The 18,633-nt window shown below is 39.2% G+C and overlaps 1 protein-coding gene across 10 annotated transcripts in view; it reads right to left on the reverse strand.

The window, feature by feature from the left end:
• ARHGEF10 (Rho guanine nucleotide exchange factor 10) overlaps nucleotides 1-18,633 on the reverse strand; it is a 121,176-nt gene that overhangs the window by 74,891 nt on the left and 27,652 nt on the right. For 7 of the 10 annotated variants that reach the window (XM_080587746.1, XM_080587741.1, XM_080587743.1 and 4 more), the window contains 9 exons: nucleotides 14,335-14,505; nucleotides 12,715-13,005; nucleotides 11,379-11,442; nucleotides 10,189-10,268; nucleotides 9,761-9,817; nucleotides 6,761-6,924; nucleotides 3,570-3,686; nucleotides 2,261-2,375; nucleotides 174-286 (listed from right to left, as the gene is read on the reverse strand). In XM_080587746.1, coding sequence (XP_080443872.1) covers nucleotides 174-286; nucleotides 2,261-2,375; nucleotides 3,570-3,686; nucleotides 6,761-6,924; nucleotides 9,761-9,817; nucleotides 10,189-10,268; nucleotides 11,379-11,442; nucleotides 12,715-13,005; nucleotides 14,335-14,505 — 1,172 coding nt within the window. Of the gene's footprint in view, nucleotides 1-173; nucleotides 287-2,260; nucleotides 2,376-3,569; nucleotides 3,687-3,873; nucleotides 3,911-6,760; nucleotides 6,925-9,760; nucleotides 9,818-10,188; nucleotides 10,269-11,378; nucleotides 11,443-12,714; nucleotides 13,006-14,334; nucleotides 14,506-18,633 lie in introns of those variants that run through there. The other 3 variants (XM_080587748.1, XM_080587747.1, XM_080587742.1) reach the window with 2 other exon arrangements.

Here is an 18,633-nt window from a genome sequence, read left to right on the forward strand (position 1 = left end):
CACACACACCAATTTTCAAAAAACTACTTATTCAGGTCTGAATTTAATCTGCCTTTAGTTTATATTATATTATATGCCAGAATGTTTGAAGAGGAAGGCACCTGAGAGCTACTGATGCAAAGAAGGGGGAGCAAAAAAAGAGGTAAAAGACCAGGTTTTGAAAAGCCTATTACCTGCTGCTGCGATAATCCTTCAGGCATAGGGGTCATGATTGCTTCTGCATGCATACAGTCCACATCAATAAATAAATTTAGCTCCTCTTCTTCCAGACATGACGATCTATGATCTACAAATAGTTGAATAACCAAAATGTCAGCTTTTACAACATAGAGATTGAAAGACAAAGATACTTTTACCCAAGAATAGTATTTACAACGTAGCCTGATTTTCACTTACTGTACAAATGTAATTTTCTCAGCATTTCTGTATTACCTGTGAAATCACAAAAATACCAGCACTGATAGGCGCTCTAATACAGAGCGTATTTCAAAAGCTATCTCAAAGTCCTAAAATCCACACAGCAGGAGATATCCTATGCATCTTTTGCATGATTTCTCCTTTCTCTTTACAGCTAGGAGCACAGAGCTGCCCAGACTGCAGGACATGACAACTAGGGTTAAAGCTCTGCAACTCCAGGGCCTACAGTTTTAAAACAAATAACCTTTGGGATGAAATTAAACACAGACATAACATGACTCAGTGCCAGAAAATTCATACAACTTTCTATTAACTGAACTAAGAACAGTAGCCAAACATATCAAATTATTGGCCTTCAAAAGAAATGAGAATAAGGAATTCTCCATTGGTCCCTATGGACTTCTCAAAGCCACTGATTTCATTTGAAAAGCACCACCAAAGTGCACTGATAGGTGGCAGTACACAGCCAGCAAAACAGCCAGACACCAGCAGAGGAGAGAGAAGGAACTGTGTGAGAAACTGTGGCTTAGCACACAAAGAGAATTAAGGGAAACAGTTTTGTTGGCTAGCGGAATTAATAAGATTTATCAACAAATTTGTCACATGCTCCCTGCTGATTTGGTAAGTGGCTAGAGGATTAAATCTTCCACAGATATCCTGCATCTGCTACCTAACCTCTAGAAACGTTAAGGAGGAGTACTGGGTCCATTGCAACACTAACGAAGATGATTTTCTCCTGTGTAACAGCAAGAGGGTGAGGATACATTTTTGATCATTAAAGCTTCTGCAAATAATCTTCTATTTTATGGCTGTGACTCATCTAAATTTAGAGCCAGTTATTAGAGGCCATGATGAGATGTGCACTAGTCCTTACAGATAGGATGCAGCTTTATGTTAGCTCACTTGCTAAAAACATCTTGTTCCAGTCTTGTGGTTTTGGCTTCTTAAAACTGTAGTTTTAGAAGCTCTGAAGTTACAACCGTTTAATTAGTTGGGCAGAAACTTGAGCAGAAAAACAGACTACCTCTCAGACTTATCCTGGAGCATAAATTTGTCTACAGTCACTACCACATGCAAAAAGTAGCTGTGGACTGTGGCTGCTGAGGGTCATGACACAGGACTGATGTCTGTTTTAAATCAGAAGAACATAAATACTTCTAGCTTTTTTATTTTAGATCCTCTTCTGTTGTGACAGTTCCCAACTCAAAACCCAGCTTTTGCTAGAAATCAGCAAACTGATAAAGCAGAAGACTCTTTCCTTGCTTCCACTCTCAGGCACAGAGTTTTTGTTATCCTTTTTGGCCGTTATAGACATTGTAAATAGTCAGCTATCACTCCACTGAAATCCAGGTCATAACAGCAGAATTTCTTACTAACAGACACTCATGAGTTATTAGATGTAGGGAAGTGGACAGGCTTAGTACCTTAACATGATTTCTATAATCCCCATATACCAGTATCCACCTAGCATCTATGACACTGTTATTTTTTAAGTGGACCCTTCTGTGTTGTCCTCAGGTTCCTTAGGTCACTGAGGCCTGCACCCCAAACATAAAACTACTCAAGATGCACTGACCGTACTGTGATCTGAACTGAATGTTACACTATTGCTGACAGAGCTGATTTGGCAACCTGACCTAGTGGGTGGCATCCCTGCCCATGGCAGGGGGGTTGGAACTAGGTGATGTTCAGGGTCCCTTCCAACCCAAACCATTCTGTGATTCTATGATTTGATGCAACCAGTACTCAGCTCCTAGTATAAGAAACTGCTGGGCTATTTATTTCCTTTGTCAGAAATGACTAGAAAAAAACAACATTAGCACAGTATAACCGACACACATACCTTGGGAAATAAAAGACTTAGTTCTAATGAAAGAACGACCCTTTTTCACAGCTGCTTTTGTTTTTTCAAGTCCATCTTTGGTACCTTCTCTAGCAGCTCTCATGAGCTTTTGCATCTGTAAGATAAAAAATACAGTCTACATGTTCAGCGAATAATAGCAACTGACTTGAGCGTAACATGCAGAATGCTTTTGATCCAAATATCTCTTAAAAGAATGTTGTCAAGTGGTTTAGGCTATAAATACAGCCCAAAGTCAAAGAAATAGCTATAGTAAGTACACAAATCCCTCAAACCACAGATCTGAGCATCTGTACTTCCTAATCAAATCAAACCTTGAGAAAGGGTCTCACTTTCTGACAACCTCATATGCACGCCCAATATAACAGGAATGCTTTAAGAACCCTTCTGCTTCAAACATCTGAACTTAGAATAGTCTCAAAAGCTTGACTTTACAATATATAAACACTGAAAACTTATCATTAATGGTAAGGGTTCTTATTCATCTTCTACTAACTCTGCCGAAGTATTTCTGACCTAAAAATTCGGTTCTGTATTAACTATATTCTTAAATAAACACTGTGTTTTGCAGAAAATGTTACAACTAATAATTTCAGTAATTGAAGAAATCAGTAAGTTGATCTAATTAAGTATATTTTGTAGTACAATACTACAGCAAAAAAGTTTAATGAAAAAAAGTAGTGCTGCTTTGCTAGAATATGTTCATTAAAAACTGCTTTGTACCCTTCCTTTCCTAAATGCTGCCAAGGCAAAAAAGAAAAAAAAATAAAAATAAAAACCCACTACTGCCAGAACCGTGCTGACATCATCAGTTGCACTAGAATACAAACAAAGCTGTCTTGCTGCACTCAGGCAGCTTTTTTCTGTCTGAGCTGAAGTTTTTAGCAAAAAAACAGCCTTTTCATGCTGGCTCCATTCAGAATGGCCAGCAGCGAGATTCTCTGTCCTACAATTTGATCCGACACGGACAGAGCGCCAGGGTCATGCTCGCCCTGTGGAGCTCACTGGGGTTTCACAAAGGCACCAGGGCTCACTCCTCGCTCAGACTCTGGGATAAGGGCAGGCCAATGCCCTACCTGATCTTCTGAAACTGTTACAATTTACAAATAAACATGAGAAAAAGTCCTTGACAAAGCACTTTTAAGACAAACTACATAGCAATCCAGCACATTTAGAACTATTTTAAACAAATTATTGTCCACTTTTTCAAGCCATTATTAAAAGACAATATTGTCTGTGATGGAAAAGCAATCATTTAAAAATAGCTAATTACAAAAATTAACTACACTACCTTCAGCTCATGTTTTTGCTTTAGTTGCTGAATCTCTACTGCTCCCACAGTGTTTGCCATCAAATCTTTCATCTTTTTTTCATAATGCTCCTTTAAACGCGTTAGGTCATGAGAAAGCTACAGTGCATAAAAAGACACAATCTTTTCAAAAAGCCTGTAGTGCAAATGTTATGCTAAAGTACTCAAATACATCATGCATGTTGCCCAGTCTGCCTCCTGACACACAGATAACTGAGAAAACGTTCGTTCAGGGAAGCTCCAGCCCGACGAGTGGACCGCTACTGCTGCAGATCGCTGGACTTACCAGAAGTCGGCCAGGCACCTTTGCGCTGTGCTGGCAGCTATGTAAAGAGAGGGACAAAGTCACTTAGTCTAAGCTAACTGCATATTATTTATACCGTGCGCATCTCTTACAAACCGTTTGGAAATGACACATCAGTTTCAAGCTCATCATTCAGAGGAGCACCCCTTGCCAGTACATTTCTGGCTCTCTCAAAACAGCAAATCAGAGGAATTCTCAAGGGCTGAAGGAGCTGCAGAAGTTGGTGGCACCTGAGAAAATGGAGATCTACTGTACTAGCAAGTTGGGTAAGGAGCAAATAAGAAGGGAGGATGCACAGGCTTGTAGTTCCCACATGTGTGGGAGTTGGGAAGCATGCATCTTTGCACTGTCACAGCCTCATTGAATGACTGCAGGCATAAGCACCTTGTACATCAGTACAAGCACTTGCAAGGTAAGGAAGTTCTCATGGAGAAATACCCTGGAGTACTAATTAATCCTCACTAAACATTTTGAGAAAGCAAGATAAAAGCAGCAAAAATTCAATCAGAAAAAAATATTTTGTGTGCCTTATAACAGAAAAGAAGCCCAATGGAAAAACCCTCAGCTTGATGTCAACAGAATTATCTGGCACACAATCAAAGCATCAGGAAAGAGAAGGCCGGCTGAGCTGAAAACAAAGGGGCAGGTCCAGCATTTAGCTCTGCTAGGCTGGGTCAGGATGCAATTACCTCCAACACGATGATTCTGGCATTACAGCAGTGTAATTAAGAACAGAATCTAGTTCACAGCTGAGAAATATTTGATAGTACAAACATTTTCTATTCTTAAAAAATAAAATTTAAGATAACAATTCAAAACTTATAATAAAAGTGACTTTGAGGGAAGTCATACCACCACTTACAATTAAAATCATGCCTCCAACCTTTCCATGCTTTTCAACCAACAGAAAAAAATAGTAAGACAAGTCCCTCACAGGCTCTAAAAGACTTTACAAGGAGACATGCTGGGAAAACACTGCTAACATCCATCACAAGACCTGAGGAGAAGTGAGAGTTAGTCAAAGGAATGGATAAAGGGAACAGGTATAAAGGGGAGTGGTTTCTGCCTACTACTGAAATGCTGATGCAAGGGCTTGGTTGTTTATCTTAACAATCCTAAAGTTTCAGTCTTTCCTCATCCTCCTCCAAACCCCTTCTCTAGCTTCCTGACTTCTCCAGCTCCCAGTACACCCATACAGGTGTGGGTGGTCTCTCCAACTTCTCCATCCACCAGCAAATTTATTCCTAGGCTCCTCACCCCTATCCTCAGAAGAACAAACCAACAGCCATGCTAAGACTTACAAGCTCAAGTGCAAAGTAATTCTCAGTCTCTTCCAAAGGTATTCAAAAACCAAACTCAGTTTTCTTCAGGCTAGTCCAACACCTCCCCAGAAAGAAACTGCTGCAATAGCTTAAACTTGTTCTTTCTAGTCAGGTCAAAAAACAAAACCAAAAAAAAAAAAAAAACCACTGAAACGCACAACATCAGCACTCAGCTTACAAAGTGCTGATTTGAGTGGGATCAAGTTTTCCAGCTAATTGCTCACTCCCTGATTTCCAAAGGGCACGCAGCAAGGATGGAGGTCACGGGAAAGCAGGTAAGGGGTACCGAAGGGAGACAAAGACAGTGAGGCTTTTGTTTTCATTAAGATAAGAAGCCTGCAAAATCAAAATAAGGGTGCCATGGAAGAACAAGTGCTGAGCAAGTTCCCTAATGTTCTTGTACATTTTCTTTTTGAAAGTGCAAGTGTACTTGGGGCCGCAGTCCCTGGAAGAACGGTGTAAAATGAGGTGGTAGTAGTAGTATTTAAATCAGGATAAAAAATATGTAGAGCCAAAAGCAGAAGGCAGCTAAAGAAAGCAAGCACACCTACGTTAATGAGAAAACAAGCAGAATGGGCAGGTTCAGTCCCCAGCCTTTGGTTTTTCCTCTTCCTACTGCTGTGCTACCCCAGCCATGGCAGCCTCCCTACATCCTACTGCCACTGGAGCATTTTGCATGCTGACTATACTCAATTACGAAGTAGCTTACAGCATCTCTTACTGGTTAGCACATGCCCAGGAAGCCCTGAGGTTTTTGCAGTGATTCCAGGCACCAAACCCCGTCCCCCTTCTCAAACAAGCTGTGCCCAGTCTCTGCACCGTGCCTGCATCCTCCAAGCCCTCAGAGCAGGGAACTGGCAGCGGGACGGCTGCCCCAGCTCCCACACAAGACTTTCTTCTCACAGAAAGGGCATGAGGGCAAAAGGAGGGTAGCTGAAGGAGACAGCACAGGAGTCCAGGTCTCCTCCCGACATGCAGTCAAAAAGATGCAGGGAGGGCACATACCCATGTTGTCAGTGTCTTCCTGGCTCCTGTGGCATGGACCAGAGATGTCACAGACACAGCATTTTAACCACACCACCTTTCTTCTCCCCTTAATAAATGGTACAAACTTCTCTTTCACACACACACAAAAATATTTTCACACCTTCAAACAACCAAAGTGAATGAAAACAGAACCAAAGTGACCTAAGACAAAAAGGTAGGGAACACTAGCACAGTTTTATGACTTTTGAGTGCCCAAAGGATCCCAAAACTTCAAGTTTTGTCAGACTTATCCCATTTCTTCTTCACATTATTTTCCATACACATTTACCACTTACACTAATATAGTAGCTGCAAAACCGAAACTGTGAGGAACTGCCCACAAAGAAAATTCATCCTATTTTTAACGACAGTCTCTTTAAAGGAGACAGATTTCTGTCTCCTTTAAAAAGATGTTGGTATTTGAAAATGGATTGAGAAGAAGGGAAATACAGAAGAAGTGAGAAAGGCAGGTGTTGAAAATCAGGATAACCTCAATGACAGCAGCACTGCAGGATACATACATGTCTTTTGTGGTTGCCTCGCAAAAAGGAGCTGGGCATTCCATTCTTACACTCAGAATCACTTTGTTCTTCATAGCTTTCAAACTCACTTGAACTCCACCCATATTCCAGCGAGCTGTTTCCACCATCATCACCATTTTCAACATCATCATAAATCATTTCTTCTGTAAGAATTAAACCAAAATAAAAGAAAGCTACATTGAAATACCTTTTTGTTTAAACAACAAAAACCTTTTTCAGATGTACCATAAGGAATTATGCAGACTTTTGTATGCGCACTTTTTAACATGTTTAAAGCAACCCAAATTCAAAACATCCAAAATGGCAATTTGTTGGCAATTTGCTGTAACAGATTACTAGAACAGGACACATGACTGGTGTTCTGGGTACATACCATGATACCTTTAGAAACATGCCATGCTCAAATTATGCTGTTCTGTCCAAATGTCACAATATTTTTTAGAAGAAATTCAATGGAAGCTCAAACTGTAGCTGTGAAGATGTCTGCACTGAGCAGTAAACTTCCAAGCTTGCTAAGAATTTTTCATGATCAAAAAAACAAAAGCTAAAACACTCTGAGAATCAAATGAAAATGTCACTATTTCAAGCAGAACAGACCAAAGTAGCAAAAAATACATTACAAAACTCTGGTATTTTATGACTCATCATTCTTGCAGCTACAACGGCACTCCTGCCGTGACTAGGATTCTCTCCTGTCTTACCTTGTCCATCAAGTCTAAGAGCTTGAAATATTAACCTTCTCAAGATCTAGGAAGCTATTATTTCAGAGGTTGACCGAAGTACCACCCGTTAAAGTCACTGGAAAAATGTTTCCAAAATAGTTACTGAAAAAAATACTACAAATAATCACATTTCTTGGGCAACTTTTTTTTTTTTTTTTTTAAACTTTAAGCTTTCCATCGTTACCTCAGCTGCTGTTTTAGTTGTCACAGACATGTAGTACCTCAAAACAAAATGGAAAATTTTTATTGCCAAATATTTTTCAGGAAACAACCATGCATGCACCCTACTGCACCCTACATGCAGAATCCTTTGTTAATACAAGTAGAAAAGTATGGACAGTTCTGCCAGGAATCCCTATTGTCAGAGGTTATAACTTAGCATTTAAAACTGTCTCACATTAAATTCAGTAAACAAAAGCCATGCTTTTATTTTAAGATTAAAGTTTTACTTAAATTGAGAAAAAATATATACTTGAAAGAAAAGCTGACATATTCTACACATCTGGCTGATCCTAGGATTTTATGATTTTAAAAAAATACATTTTGACCAATAAAAATCTTCCAATATTAGCATTAGTTAAACTATTTTGAATTACCACGAAAGAATCTCCTCTCATTTGGAATAATAAAAATGTATTTTTTTTTTGTCTCCATGTATATCAAGATTGTCTTTAAAATAGACTGCCTGAAGGACCACATCTTAGTGGTAAACTAGCACAATGAATAATTTAAAAGAATTATCATAGTAAATCAAAATAATTCAAGACTTAACCAGGCCAAAATTTTGCAATGCAATTATTGGGACACACTATACCCAGTGATTTAGTGGATGTATCTTGTTTACATACTAATGTAAACTGAGCTCAGATAGATTTATTTTTTTTTCTTGAAACAGGAATGTCTGCCTGTCAAAATATATCAGCAATAAACATAAAGATCATGAACGTACAAAGATGAAATTTCCCCTGCTACCTGTTTTCTCAGAAACTTTCAGTAACTCCGGGGACAAATAGAATGTCAAAATTTTAGTTATTAGTTTCTGGGATAAGCTGAAAATTCTGACAGAGGTCTTCAGCAGAGCATCCATGACACGAACATCCCCTCAGGTCAGCCTCTGGCCTCGGTCTATGTGCTTCCAGACCAAGCAATCACAGCGCAAACACATCTCTGCCCAGAGTGGCATAGTCCACTATGGGACTTTCTGGTACTAAAAGTATTCATGCCATTAAATGCAACATAATACATTGAAATAATAAACAAAATGAATGTTAGTAATAAAGTTTGCGAAACGTCTTGCCTGGATAGCACTAAGGGCAAGAAATGAGTAAGTTAAGGCTTTAAAGACAATTTTGTGCTTCACACCAGAAGTCCCAAGTGTTTTCTTGAACCATTAACATGGTTATAGCTAACTTCAGAATCAAATAAATGCCTGTACCCTAAGATCCATGACAAGTAGATGTAGAGTTTCCAATAAGCAGATCCATTCAAACAGTTTGTTAGCAGCAACGAAGCCTTAAGCACAGACACTGCGAACAAAAACCACCCAACAAAGCTGACCAAAAACTTGTTTAAACAGCCTTCTTGACCCCCTAACTCCACTATTCCTACCCAGTAAAGGTAAAATCTAGGCTTCAGCTACTACTTTAAGATTTATTCTGCCTCTTCCAAACACTGTTGCACAATAAGGAGCTAGACCACTCCAAAGCTGAAGAAAAAACATTTCTGGAGAGTCAAAGCCAGAAAGGTGAATAGCTGCCCTGAACCTCCTCTTCAAGTGACGTTCAGTGAGCTGAACATGTTTCCATCTAACAGGCATTTTTATGTGAAGGGGTACTTCCAAGAACAGAGCAGTTCTCTGTGCAACTGTGATAATGCTGCATTGTACTAGATAACTCTTTAAAACACTCCTTCCCTACCTACTTTGCTTTGTTTAGGTCACTACAGCTACAACACCCACAACTGTAATTCTCTAATATACAGAACACAACCACTTAGGGATTTCCCAGAGTATCTATAAAACAAAGCAGAATTCAGCTTATGGGCAGAGTGGTGTAGGAGACCTGATGAGACAAGACCGTGTTAAAAGTTAGTTTTAATTTTGAACTTTGTAAGACCTATTGATTACTGTCAGAGTTCTAATTCTGTTTACATGGAACTTAGTTAACGTATCTATTCATTACACATGCACACAGGCCATATGACATTGCTTTCAACTTAAACTAAAATATGCATGGTCTGTATTACAAAGACTTCAAACCTGGTTCAGAGTCTGAATTTTCTCTTGGTACATCATCATAAATTACTTCATCTGGGTCTACAAGAAAAACAAAACAAAAAAGACATGAGCAATCACCCAAAATCTGAACAGGAGCAACAAAGAATTTTGGTTCCTTTTCCATGAAGTGCTTTTTGGAGGATATGAAATAGTTCACCACTTTCTAAAGGAAAACACAGAATCATGTAAAAGTGTATGTTAACTTTGTTTTAAAATACAACATTTTGTTATGCTACTGAATATTTTAACTGGGTACAACTGGGCTCCAGAACATGCCTGAAAAACCACAATAAAAGTGACCACAGACATTCCCGTAAAACATACATGTGCGTACACATTACATACACTGTTTATCACAACTTAAAACTGACCTTCTTCTACAGTTTAGCTCTGAACTCACTGCTACTTACTTTCCATCCATGCAGTGTTTGCAGGATCTGCAACCCACTTTGCCAGAGCATCATCCTCTCTCTTGACCTGGTTATCTTCACTTGAGGGGAAAAAAAAAGGGGGGGGGGGCAGGGAGGGCATAAAATCATTAAAAACTACAAGACAATACTTTTAAACAACCATGAAACCAAGTCAATAAATAAAAACATCTCACTGCCTTCCAGTTCTCACTTTTAGGTTGCTACTTACTCAAAAACACTGCTTTAGTATGTAATTAGGATTTAATAATCTATTCTATCTGACAGTTTTAGTCAATAAATTGAAAACACTTCCCCTTCCAACCTCAAGAAATGCTTTTGTTTTTATTTTACTAGAACACAAAACTCTCAGATAGCATTTCCACTGTAAATAAGAGTAAAAATATGAAGAGGTATGCAGCCATTGGGCTGGGGGAGGCTGTTATCCTCCCTCTGGCTGCCACAGGTGAGGCTGAACCTGCAGCAGCCCATCCAGTTTTGGCACACCTCTCTTCTAGAGAGATGTGGGGAAATTGACTGGAGTATAGCACAGGGCTACCAAAGTGGTCTGGGACCAAAGCTCATGCCCTGCAAGAAAGAGGTTGAAGACAGGGAGCTTACTTAGCCAGGTGAGAAGAGTGATTCAGCCTCGGCTACGACAATCTTAAAGAGAGCTACAGAGGTGATGGAGCCGAACTTTTTTTGTGTGTGCAGTATCAGATGACTTAGAAGTGGGGAATGGTCAACATATTGCAACATTTGCTTTGGATATTAAGGAAAAAAGAAGAATATGTAAAGGGTAGTGCAGCAAGAAAGACATTGCATTGGAAAGCTGCCGCGCCTCCATCGTTGGAGGTTTTCACAGCTACCGTGCCATGGCTGGTCTGATCTCATGTTGGCAGTGGTCCTTCTGAGAGAAGCAGGCTACAAGATCTCCACAACTCTGTGGCAGTTTTTATGACTCTACAAAAATTATATCTTATTCCTTCAAAAATGTCACACATGGTTATACATATTAGACCCCAATCAGTGCAGATTTTGGTAAACAAGCAGAGCTATGGATTTAAGAAGATGAAAATAACAAAACACGGAAGCATCAGACATGAAAAATGAACTATTTGATTTATCAAATGCAAGTTTTCTCAGAAATTGAGGTTTTACAGATCATTAAAACATGCTGAACTGGCAATCACCTATTTTGGGGTTCCTCTGAGTTTAAAGAATTACAATGACATTCTTCAGTTGCTGACTGCATACCTGCGAAGTAGAAAAAAAAAAACATATAATCAATAAAATGCTTGGAATAATGTCAGTGAGGTTCAAATGGTACACTTTAGTATAAGAAGCTGATTTTACTAATATTGTTAATAAATAATCTACTTCCACACAATGCTTTTATTCTTAAGTACGTCTAAAAAAAGTACGAGTTTCTCCACACTACCTTTTCTATTTTTGCAGCTGAAAGAATTCACACATGCAGCAATTTGGTATAAGAGCTACTAAAATGAAGTTACAATATCTGATGTATATAATTCTAATCTCTCAATCATATATTCCTCTTCAGGCAATAACAACAAAAATTTTGCTTTTACTCTCCTATATGCCAAATGGAAGTAGATAGCAAAGGCTGCAAAAAACATATAGTAGATAGAATTACAGTAGAATTGCCTCCTAGCTAAAGAGTAGTGTATTCAAAGCAAAACAAATTAAAAAAAAAAAAAAAAGACAGGATATGGAAAGCTTTCTGCTCTCTTGACATTAAGCTGTCAACTTTGGCAATTCTGGTTACAAAATAGGGGGACTGTTCCTGTTTCTGTAATAATCCATAGTTATTCCCCTTTCCAGTTTCCTCTTCCATCTTACAATCATGCTAAAGGACAAAGAGAATTCACCAAATTATCAAGGAAAAAATCCCACAGCAATTTTAAATTCACAAGGTTTACAACAAAACAAAACAAAACAAAACAAACAGAAGTGCATATAGAAAAGGTAAAAGGGACAGGAACTCTGCCAGGACCTAGATCAAGCACAATAAGGGTTTGCAAAGAAATCACTTGGCCTGAGCACTGAATTATTACTCTGGAAATTATTTCATGACATTAAGGGGGAATTAACATTAATCATTTTTAATGGCAAGATAAGACAGGAGTCCTGACTTGTGCTTTATGTTGTGATACGGTGCCAGCAAACTAAAGGTCAACCATCATGGACTTAAAAGGCTGGAAAAGAACTGGCTGCGTATATTAGTTTTTTTCTTAGACATCTTAATTTAACTATCTCAATCCTAATATGGCAGAGTCCCATTAAAATGTTTTCTTTTTCCCTGTCTTTTTGTTTGTTTTAATAAACCGATGCTTTTAAGTTCAGCAAAATTTTAGTTCCCACCCCACAACAGAGCTGTTATTCTGACACCAAATCCCCCAGAGATGTCAAGGCTGAGTGGTACATAAGCATTTACAAAGCAGCACAGGTATCTGAAGTTAAACAAGGATTCCCCATCAAACAAAATAAGCTGCGTAAATACAGTACCTTCTTCATCTACGGAAACACTGCGTATTATAACAGGGCTGGAGTATGCTGGCAGTATCAAAGGTAAATTGGATGGCACAGCATAGCCACAGGGCACGGGGACAGAATAGCCACCGGACACATTCGGACTTGGAGGTTCATCTTGAGGAGTTGGTTCTGGGGAGGAGGATGGATCCTTTTCTTGCATTGGGGAAATATTTATGACTGAGTAGGGATTTACTTTTGTTGGAATGCCTTCCACAGCAGGTTCTGATGCTCGTAGTTCCCCATTTCTTTCTAAGGTATCAGCCCCTTTAGTTAAAAAAAAATAATCGAAGTTTTATTTTTTATACCTGTTCAAGCTGCTTAACATTGCTCTTTGCAAATATCCTAAACATTTATGTGATCCTCACTATACAATCTGCTTACAGTCTATGACACAAAATTCCCACACAGTAATGCTCTCCTCCACATTTTACAGATCAAGAATGCAACGGCAGCAAAACAACTGGGTTACAAGGATGCCTATAGAAAAACAATAACTTGATCCTAAATATGGGATAAGAAGGATTCTGACAAGTGGCCAGGGTCCCCTCTTGCTTGCCATAAGCACACAGCTAAAAACCATCTTAAGCCCTCAAGTTGCAAGTCATATTTTAGAGGAATTTGTGTCTTATATACACAAATAAAAGAAACATTTTAGGAATAGCCATGAGCAAAGAAAAAGCTCACTGGAGGTATGCTCTTCAGAGAGCTGTCCTGAAAATGCTCTGATAAGGAAAGGGGAAAGAAAATAACTTTTCATTTTTTGCTCCTTGAAAATAAATTATTTTCTGATACACAAACTTCCTGGTATCTCTAGAGACAAGCTGGGGCACAACATAACCAAAGGCTACTCTGAAGCAAGCTACAGAATTGGATCCCAAGCGATCAGAAGTTTTCAAGCTGTAAGCATGTCTTCACAAAAGGATGAGCAAACAAGAATTTTTCAGGGAAAAGCCATGTTTTAAGTTCCAGGTTGTCAATCTGCTCAGTCACCTGACAAGTTATTTGTCTCTCATTGCCATGAGCACAATGACTGTTTACAAAAGGAAACTGGATCAAAGTCAGCAAAATCAGCTGTTGTCAATTTGAGTAGAATACAGCGATTTCCAGAACATACCTCAGCACTGGGAACATCTGCAAGCATTGTAAAAATATTTTAATGTCTAATAAAATAAGACTCCTGTTATGAACAAGATTTTTACATTCTGACTTTTTTTTTTTTTATGCACATCATAAGATCAGCAACCAGCAAGCTTAGCTGTGAAGGCAGGTTATCTCGAGCCATCTTCATGCTATTACAGCTGCAAGGGAGTAAAAGTTTTCCTGTAGCATGGCACTAGGACTGAGACTGGCACGTTGCTTTACGTTGGATGTGGATGGGAAACCTGAGAGAAACTGCGTGTGACAATGTGATTTGTGATGTGTGATTTGACAACTTGCCTTGTCAAATCTACCACAAGTCCAGCTAGCACGAATAATCAAAACATTTGCACAGCTATTCTATGGATCTCTCTTTTTTACAAGTATTTTTATTCCATCATCAGTCTTGCCTCTTTACTTAGCCTAAGGGAGGCAGAGCCCATCGGGGTGACTTACCGGTGCCATTAGCCTCTTGGTGCTCTGCGTTACTTCCAGGATCAGGAGGAGGTGGCACAAGGGCTTGCCTGTCTGCTTCTGGTATCTCATCTCCACTGTCGAAGTCGAACTGTTCTCCCTCGTCCTCCTCTTCATCATTTGTACCCGTGGCTTTAGGCTCTTGCTCTAGAACTATGCAGAAAGACATGCTTTGTTTTTTTGCTCTTTAATAATGGATGTCAGATGTTAGGCAGGTGCTCTACTTTATGAATGAAGCCCATAAAATGACACCCGAAAATGTTACGTCACTGGAACAGAATAGAGATTTCTCAACATGTTGATACCCTCCGGCAGTTTACAACAAATCCTTTAATATAACTAAATTGCCCAGAAAGCAACAGAAACTGACAATACAGCTACCTTTTTGTCCTAGCTCATTATGGCAAAAGCAAACAAGATTTACAAAAACATTAAAGCAGCTGATTCTTTAAGCTAGAAAAGTTCACGAATGAATGTAGTTGGACAGGGACTCTTCTATACCAAATCACTTTTCCTTTCTAATTCCAATTTTCCATGCCTATTCTTTCTTAACAGAATCAAAATGACAGCGACCGTAACTTTCTTCACGCACATCATTAAAGAGCAGCAGATTGTTTTCCCTACCCCAATCTGAGACGGTAAGTTACACGAGGTCATTGGTTTAAATCTATTAACCCCATTACCACACACTTCAGTCATCGAGGTACATTTTGGAATGGGGGGGGGGGGTTACCTTTGAAAAATGAACAGCTTAAATAAAGTACATCCTAACGTGGCTGGGACCTGGAGCATTTGGGCTATTTTTGTCTTTGCTTATGAGCAACCTGCATCACACCCTTGGTAACCCATGCAGGGGTGGGGAGCAAGAAGAAGAGCTGAGCAGTTTCCCTCAGTGTTATCGTTCTTATCCACATGAGCATGAAGAACCCAGGAGGATTTTAAACTTCTCACTGCATTATCTATCTACTGCTCTTTTTACCACATAATTGCATCGCATGAAACTTGAGGGCAGGATCCAAAGCTTCTGCTGGAGATGCTCTGCTGAGCAGGGGTGGCCACTGCAGCTGCAGGGAGGAAGCCCAAACCCCCCGGACCCTTCTGTTTCCACAAAAGGGCTCCACCCCTCCCTCTCTAGACCTGCCACAGCTGCTCCACTACCATCTGGAAAGAAAACTGGCTATCAGAGGTCTCTGTGCAGAAACATCTGTGGAAATTCTTCAGCCCAACTAACCTCCCAAGCTCCTCCCCAAAACCATTCTTAGACAGGAGTTCAACAATGCATTAAAATGTAATAAAAGCACATAGTTACAGGAAATACAAAAACAAAAATATATTTTAATAACGTAAATACACAAATATTTTATAAACAGATAAATGAAGTTCATAGGGTTTTCCCCCTCCTTCAGGTAACACGATATTAAAAACAAAGTCATGCAAGGATGGCTGGATCTCCTGAATCTGGACGCTTATCAGCTGTTCTGCCATGCAGGACTGCTTGGATTGTCATGGTAATCAGCATTCTTGCCAAGGCTTCTGTTTCTTCGGGCAGGCTGAGCCAGCATATTTTATCACAGCCGCAAATAACAAGATCTTTCATGCAGTCTCTCTGTAGGAGAGAAAGTGAACTAATTGCAAAAATATTAAGGAACAAAAAAGGGGTTTCCCTGCATTTACGGTCACGGTTTGTGGCTGAGGCAGCAGGACATTCAGTTTAATTTTGATGCTTTTTAAAACCCTTTTGTCAGAATGCCTTTGGATTGAGGCTTTTCATATTTGCTTTTGGCCATTAGCAATACTTTTCTTCTGAAAGATGAAAAAACGCTACTGAGCTCTTCCAAGCGACTTAAAGACAACCACAGAATTCTTCCTGATTCAGCATCCACCTGGACTGCCTTTGTACTGCTTGCTGCTCAACAGGAAAGGGAGAAAAAGAAAGGAAAGGGTTTTATTATTGTCGGTGGGTTTTTGATTTGTTTTTTAAGGTTTCCAGTTTCTCTCTGTAGTTCAAATTTAGTATTTCACAGGTTTGTATTTTCCAAGTAGAGCGTTTTTTTTGGGATTACCAGCGCATGAAATAGTGGTTAGTCACCCAGACTAGGCAGACAAGTAAGTAGATGGCACTCAGAAGTTGGTAACAGCCAGAATATCACAACTTAAAGTGTGCACACGCTGCCACGGGCCACTCCTCTTGCTGTTCTATACAAGCGAGCATCAGCAGCAAACCCTACCAACACATAAAAAAGCTCTTCTGCATTTTGTGTAGTGGGAGGAGAAGGAAGGTGAGATAACCAGCAAGGGTTAAACTTGCTCTGCTCACTTCTACAGGATTAGGTCACACTCAAAACCTGAGTGGTGCTTGAGCAGGGCTGAAGGAAGAGCAGGGAACCCACCTGCTCACCAGAGGTCAGCTCTAGAATACATACATTTAATTTATGAAATACCCACACCATGCAGGCAAACATCTAGGAAGCAAGACGAAGTTTTGTGGCTGCTAGTTACGGAGCTTCTGGATCAATTTTTTTTTTTTTTCCTTAGGGCCTATAAAGGTAGCTTAGGTATCATATGCCTGGTTATTCTCTGCTCCAGCACTTTCACACTGATGCAATTCCCCAGGCACACAAATCCAGCACAGTGTCATTTGTCAGAGATAGACAAAAACTGCCACTGGCAAAAAAAGGTAATTTGAGACACTAAAAGCAAAAGGAATGACTCAGGAGCCAGGAGCAAACCCTGGTCAACTGATGCGCTATTTCCCTTCAATTTTCCTCTCCATCTCCCCCCCAACAACCCAACCAACTCATACGTTACAACTGAGGGCAGAAAACCTAATGAAGAATTGAGTTTCTCAACTTAGATTAAAAAATAAATAAATTGAAAGGTACTACCTGATTTTTATTTTTTTTTCCTGTCATGTTTGTTAATGCTGCCGTGTCGTGTTTACATTTACTTTGCACTGGGAATAAACAAGGTGCAGAACTCTGTAATAGGGCACTACAGGATGGAAAGAGCCCCCAAACTGTATCAGTGGCGGGTTAGGATGAAAAAAAGACATAAAAAAGAAAGAAGTAAAGCTCCTTTCCAGATCACACGTCCTTTAGCGATGGCATACTGGAGATAAATAACCTTCCACCAGCTAGTTTTAAAACTGTACTTCAGCTTTGCATCACTTCCACATTTGTTTAATCCTGCAGGTTACGTTAATTCTTTGAACTTAGTGATCCTGCCAGTTTCATATGCAAAAGCATTCTGCTTTGAACTTTTAATTTCCAGGGAATACTGTTTCATTTTATGGAAACGTGTTTTAGTAACAAAAATAAACAGAGGATGGGGGTGATTTCTATTTGCTTCAAGTGAAGAACTGCTCAGTGCCGCAGATAAATACAGACTGTTACACAAAAAAGACATTTTGAGTAACTACAGTTTTGAAAATATGTACTGTTTCTACGGTTGTTTGTGTTACATCAAAACAGCACACACAGGAAAACATATTTTTGCTCCTGGGAAGTTCTACAATAAATTAGGAAGACACAAAACATAGTTAAGCTTGACCTGAATCTGACTACTGAAAAAAACAACATGTATCTTGCAAAATGTAATGCTTGTGAAGAAAGTTACAGTTCCTCCAATCCTTTAGGTGTAAAGCAGAAAGTGGATTTCCAGGCAATTGTGACTGCAGAAAAATATGGGGTGGGAGGGGAATGTGGTAAGTGGTGTCCAAAGATGACAACTTTTTAACACCACTTTAAAATTCATTATTTTTTGGCCTAAATTATAATCGTTTGGCATTACAGACTCTGCCTGAAATTACTTTGAATAATTACATTGGTTACTAAAAATCCAATTTGCCTTTTCACTACTACTCACATTCTTAACTTTACAAGTGCCAGCCAGAGCAATGAGAATACAATAACTGATTAAACCTCTTCATCCTATGCCAATACCATTCTGCGAGGAATTACTGATCTTCCTTAAAATCTATACTTGGAGTTTTAAAACATGGGAAAAAAAAAAAAAAAAAGAAGAAGAAATCTGAAATAAAAAAGTTTCCTTCAGGGTAAGTGTAAAAGTGTGATTTTTGAATTAGAAGACGCAATAAATACTCTCATAATTGTTAGCACAGCATATGAATTTATGACTTTTCTGTGGTATGTTATTCAGGGAAATTACTTTTTCTTAAGCTGACTTCAAAAACAAGCTAACTTAGGCTACGTTTACAGAGACCTGCTGGGACATAAGCAAATTTAAACAATTTTATTTTGTTCTACCAATTGTGAAACATTC

The sequence above is a fragment of the Anser brachyrhynchus genome, assembly GCF_964034855.1.
Source record: "Anser brachyrhynchus genome assembly, chromosome: 3".
Taxonomy (NCBI): domain Eukaryota; kingdom Metazoa; phylum Chordata; class Aves; order Anseriformes; family Anatidae; genus Anser; species Anser brachyrhynchus.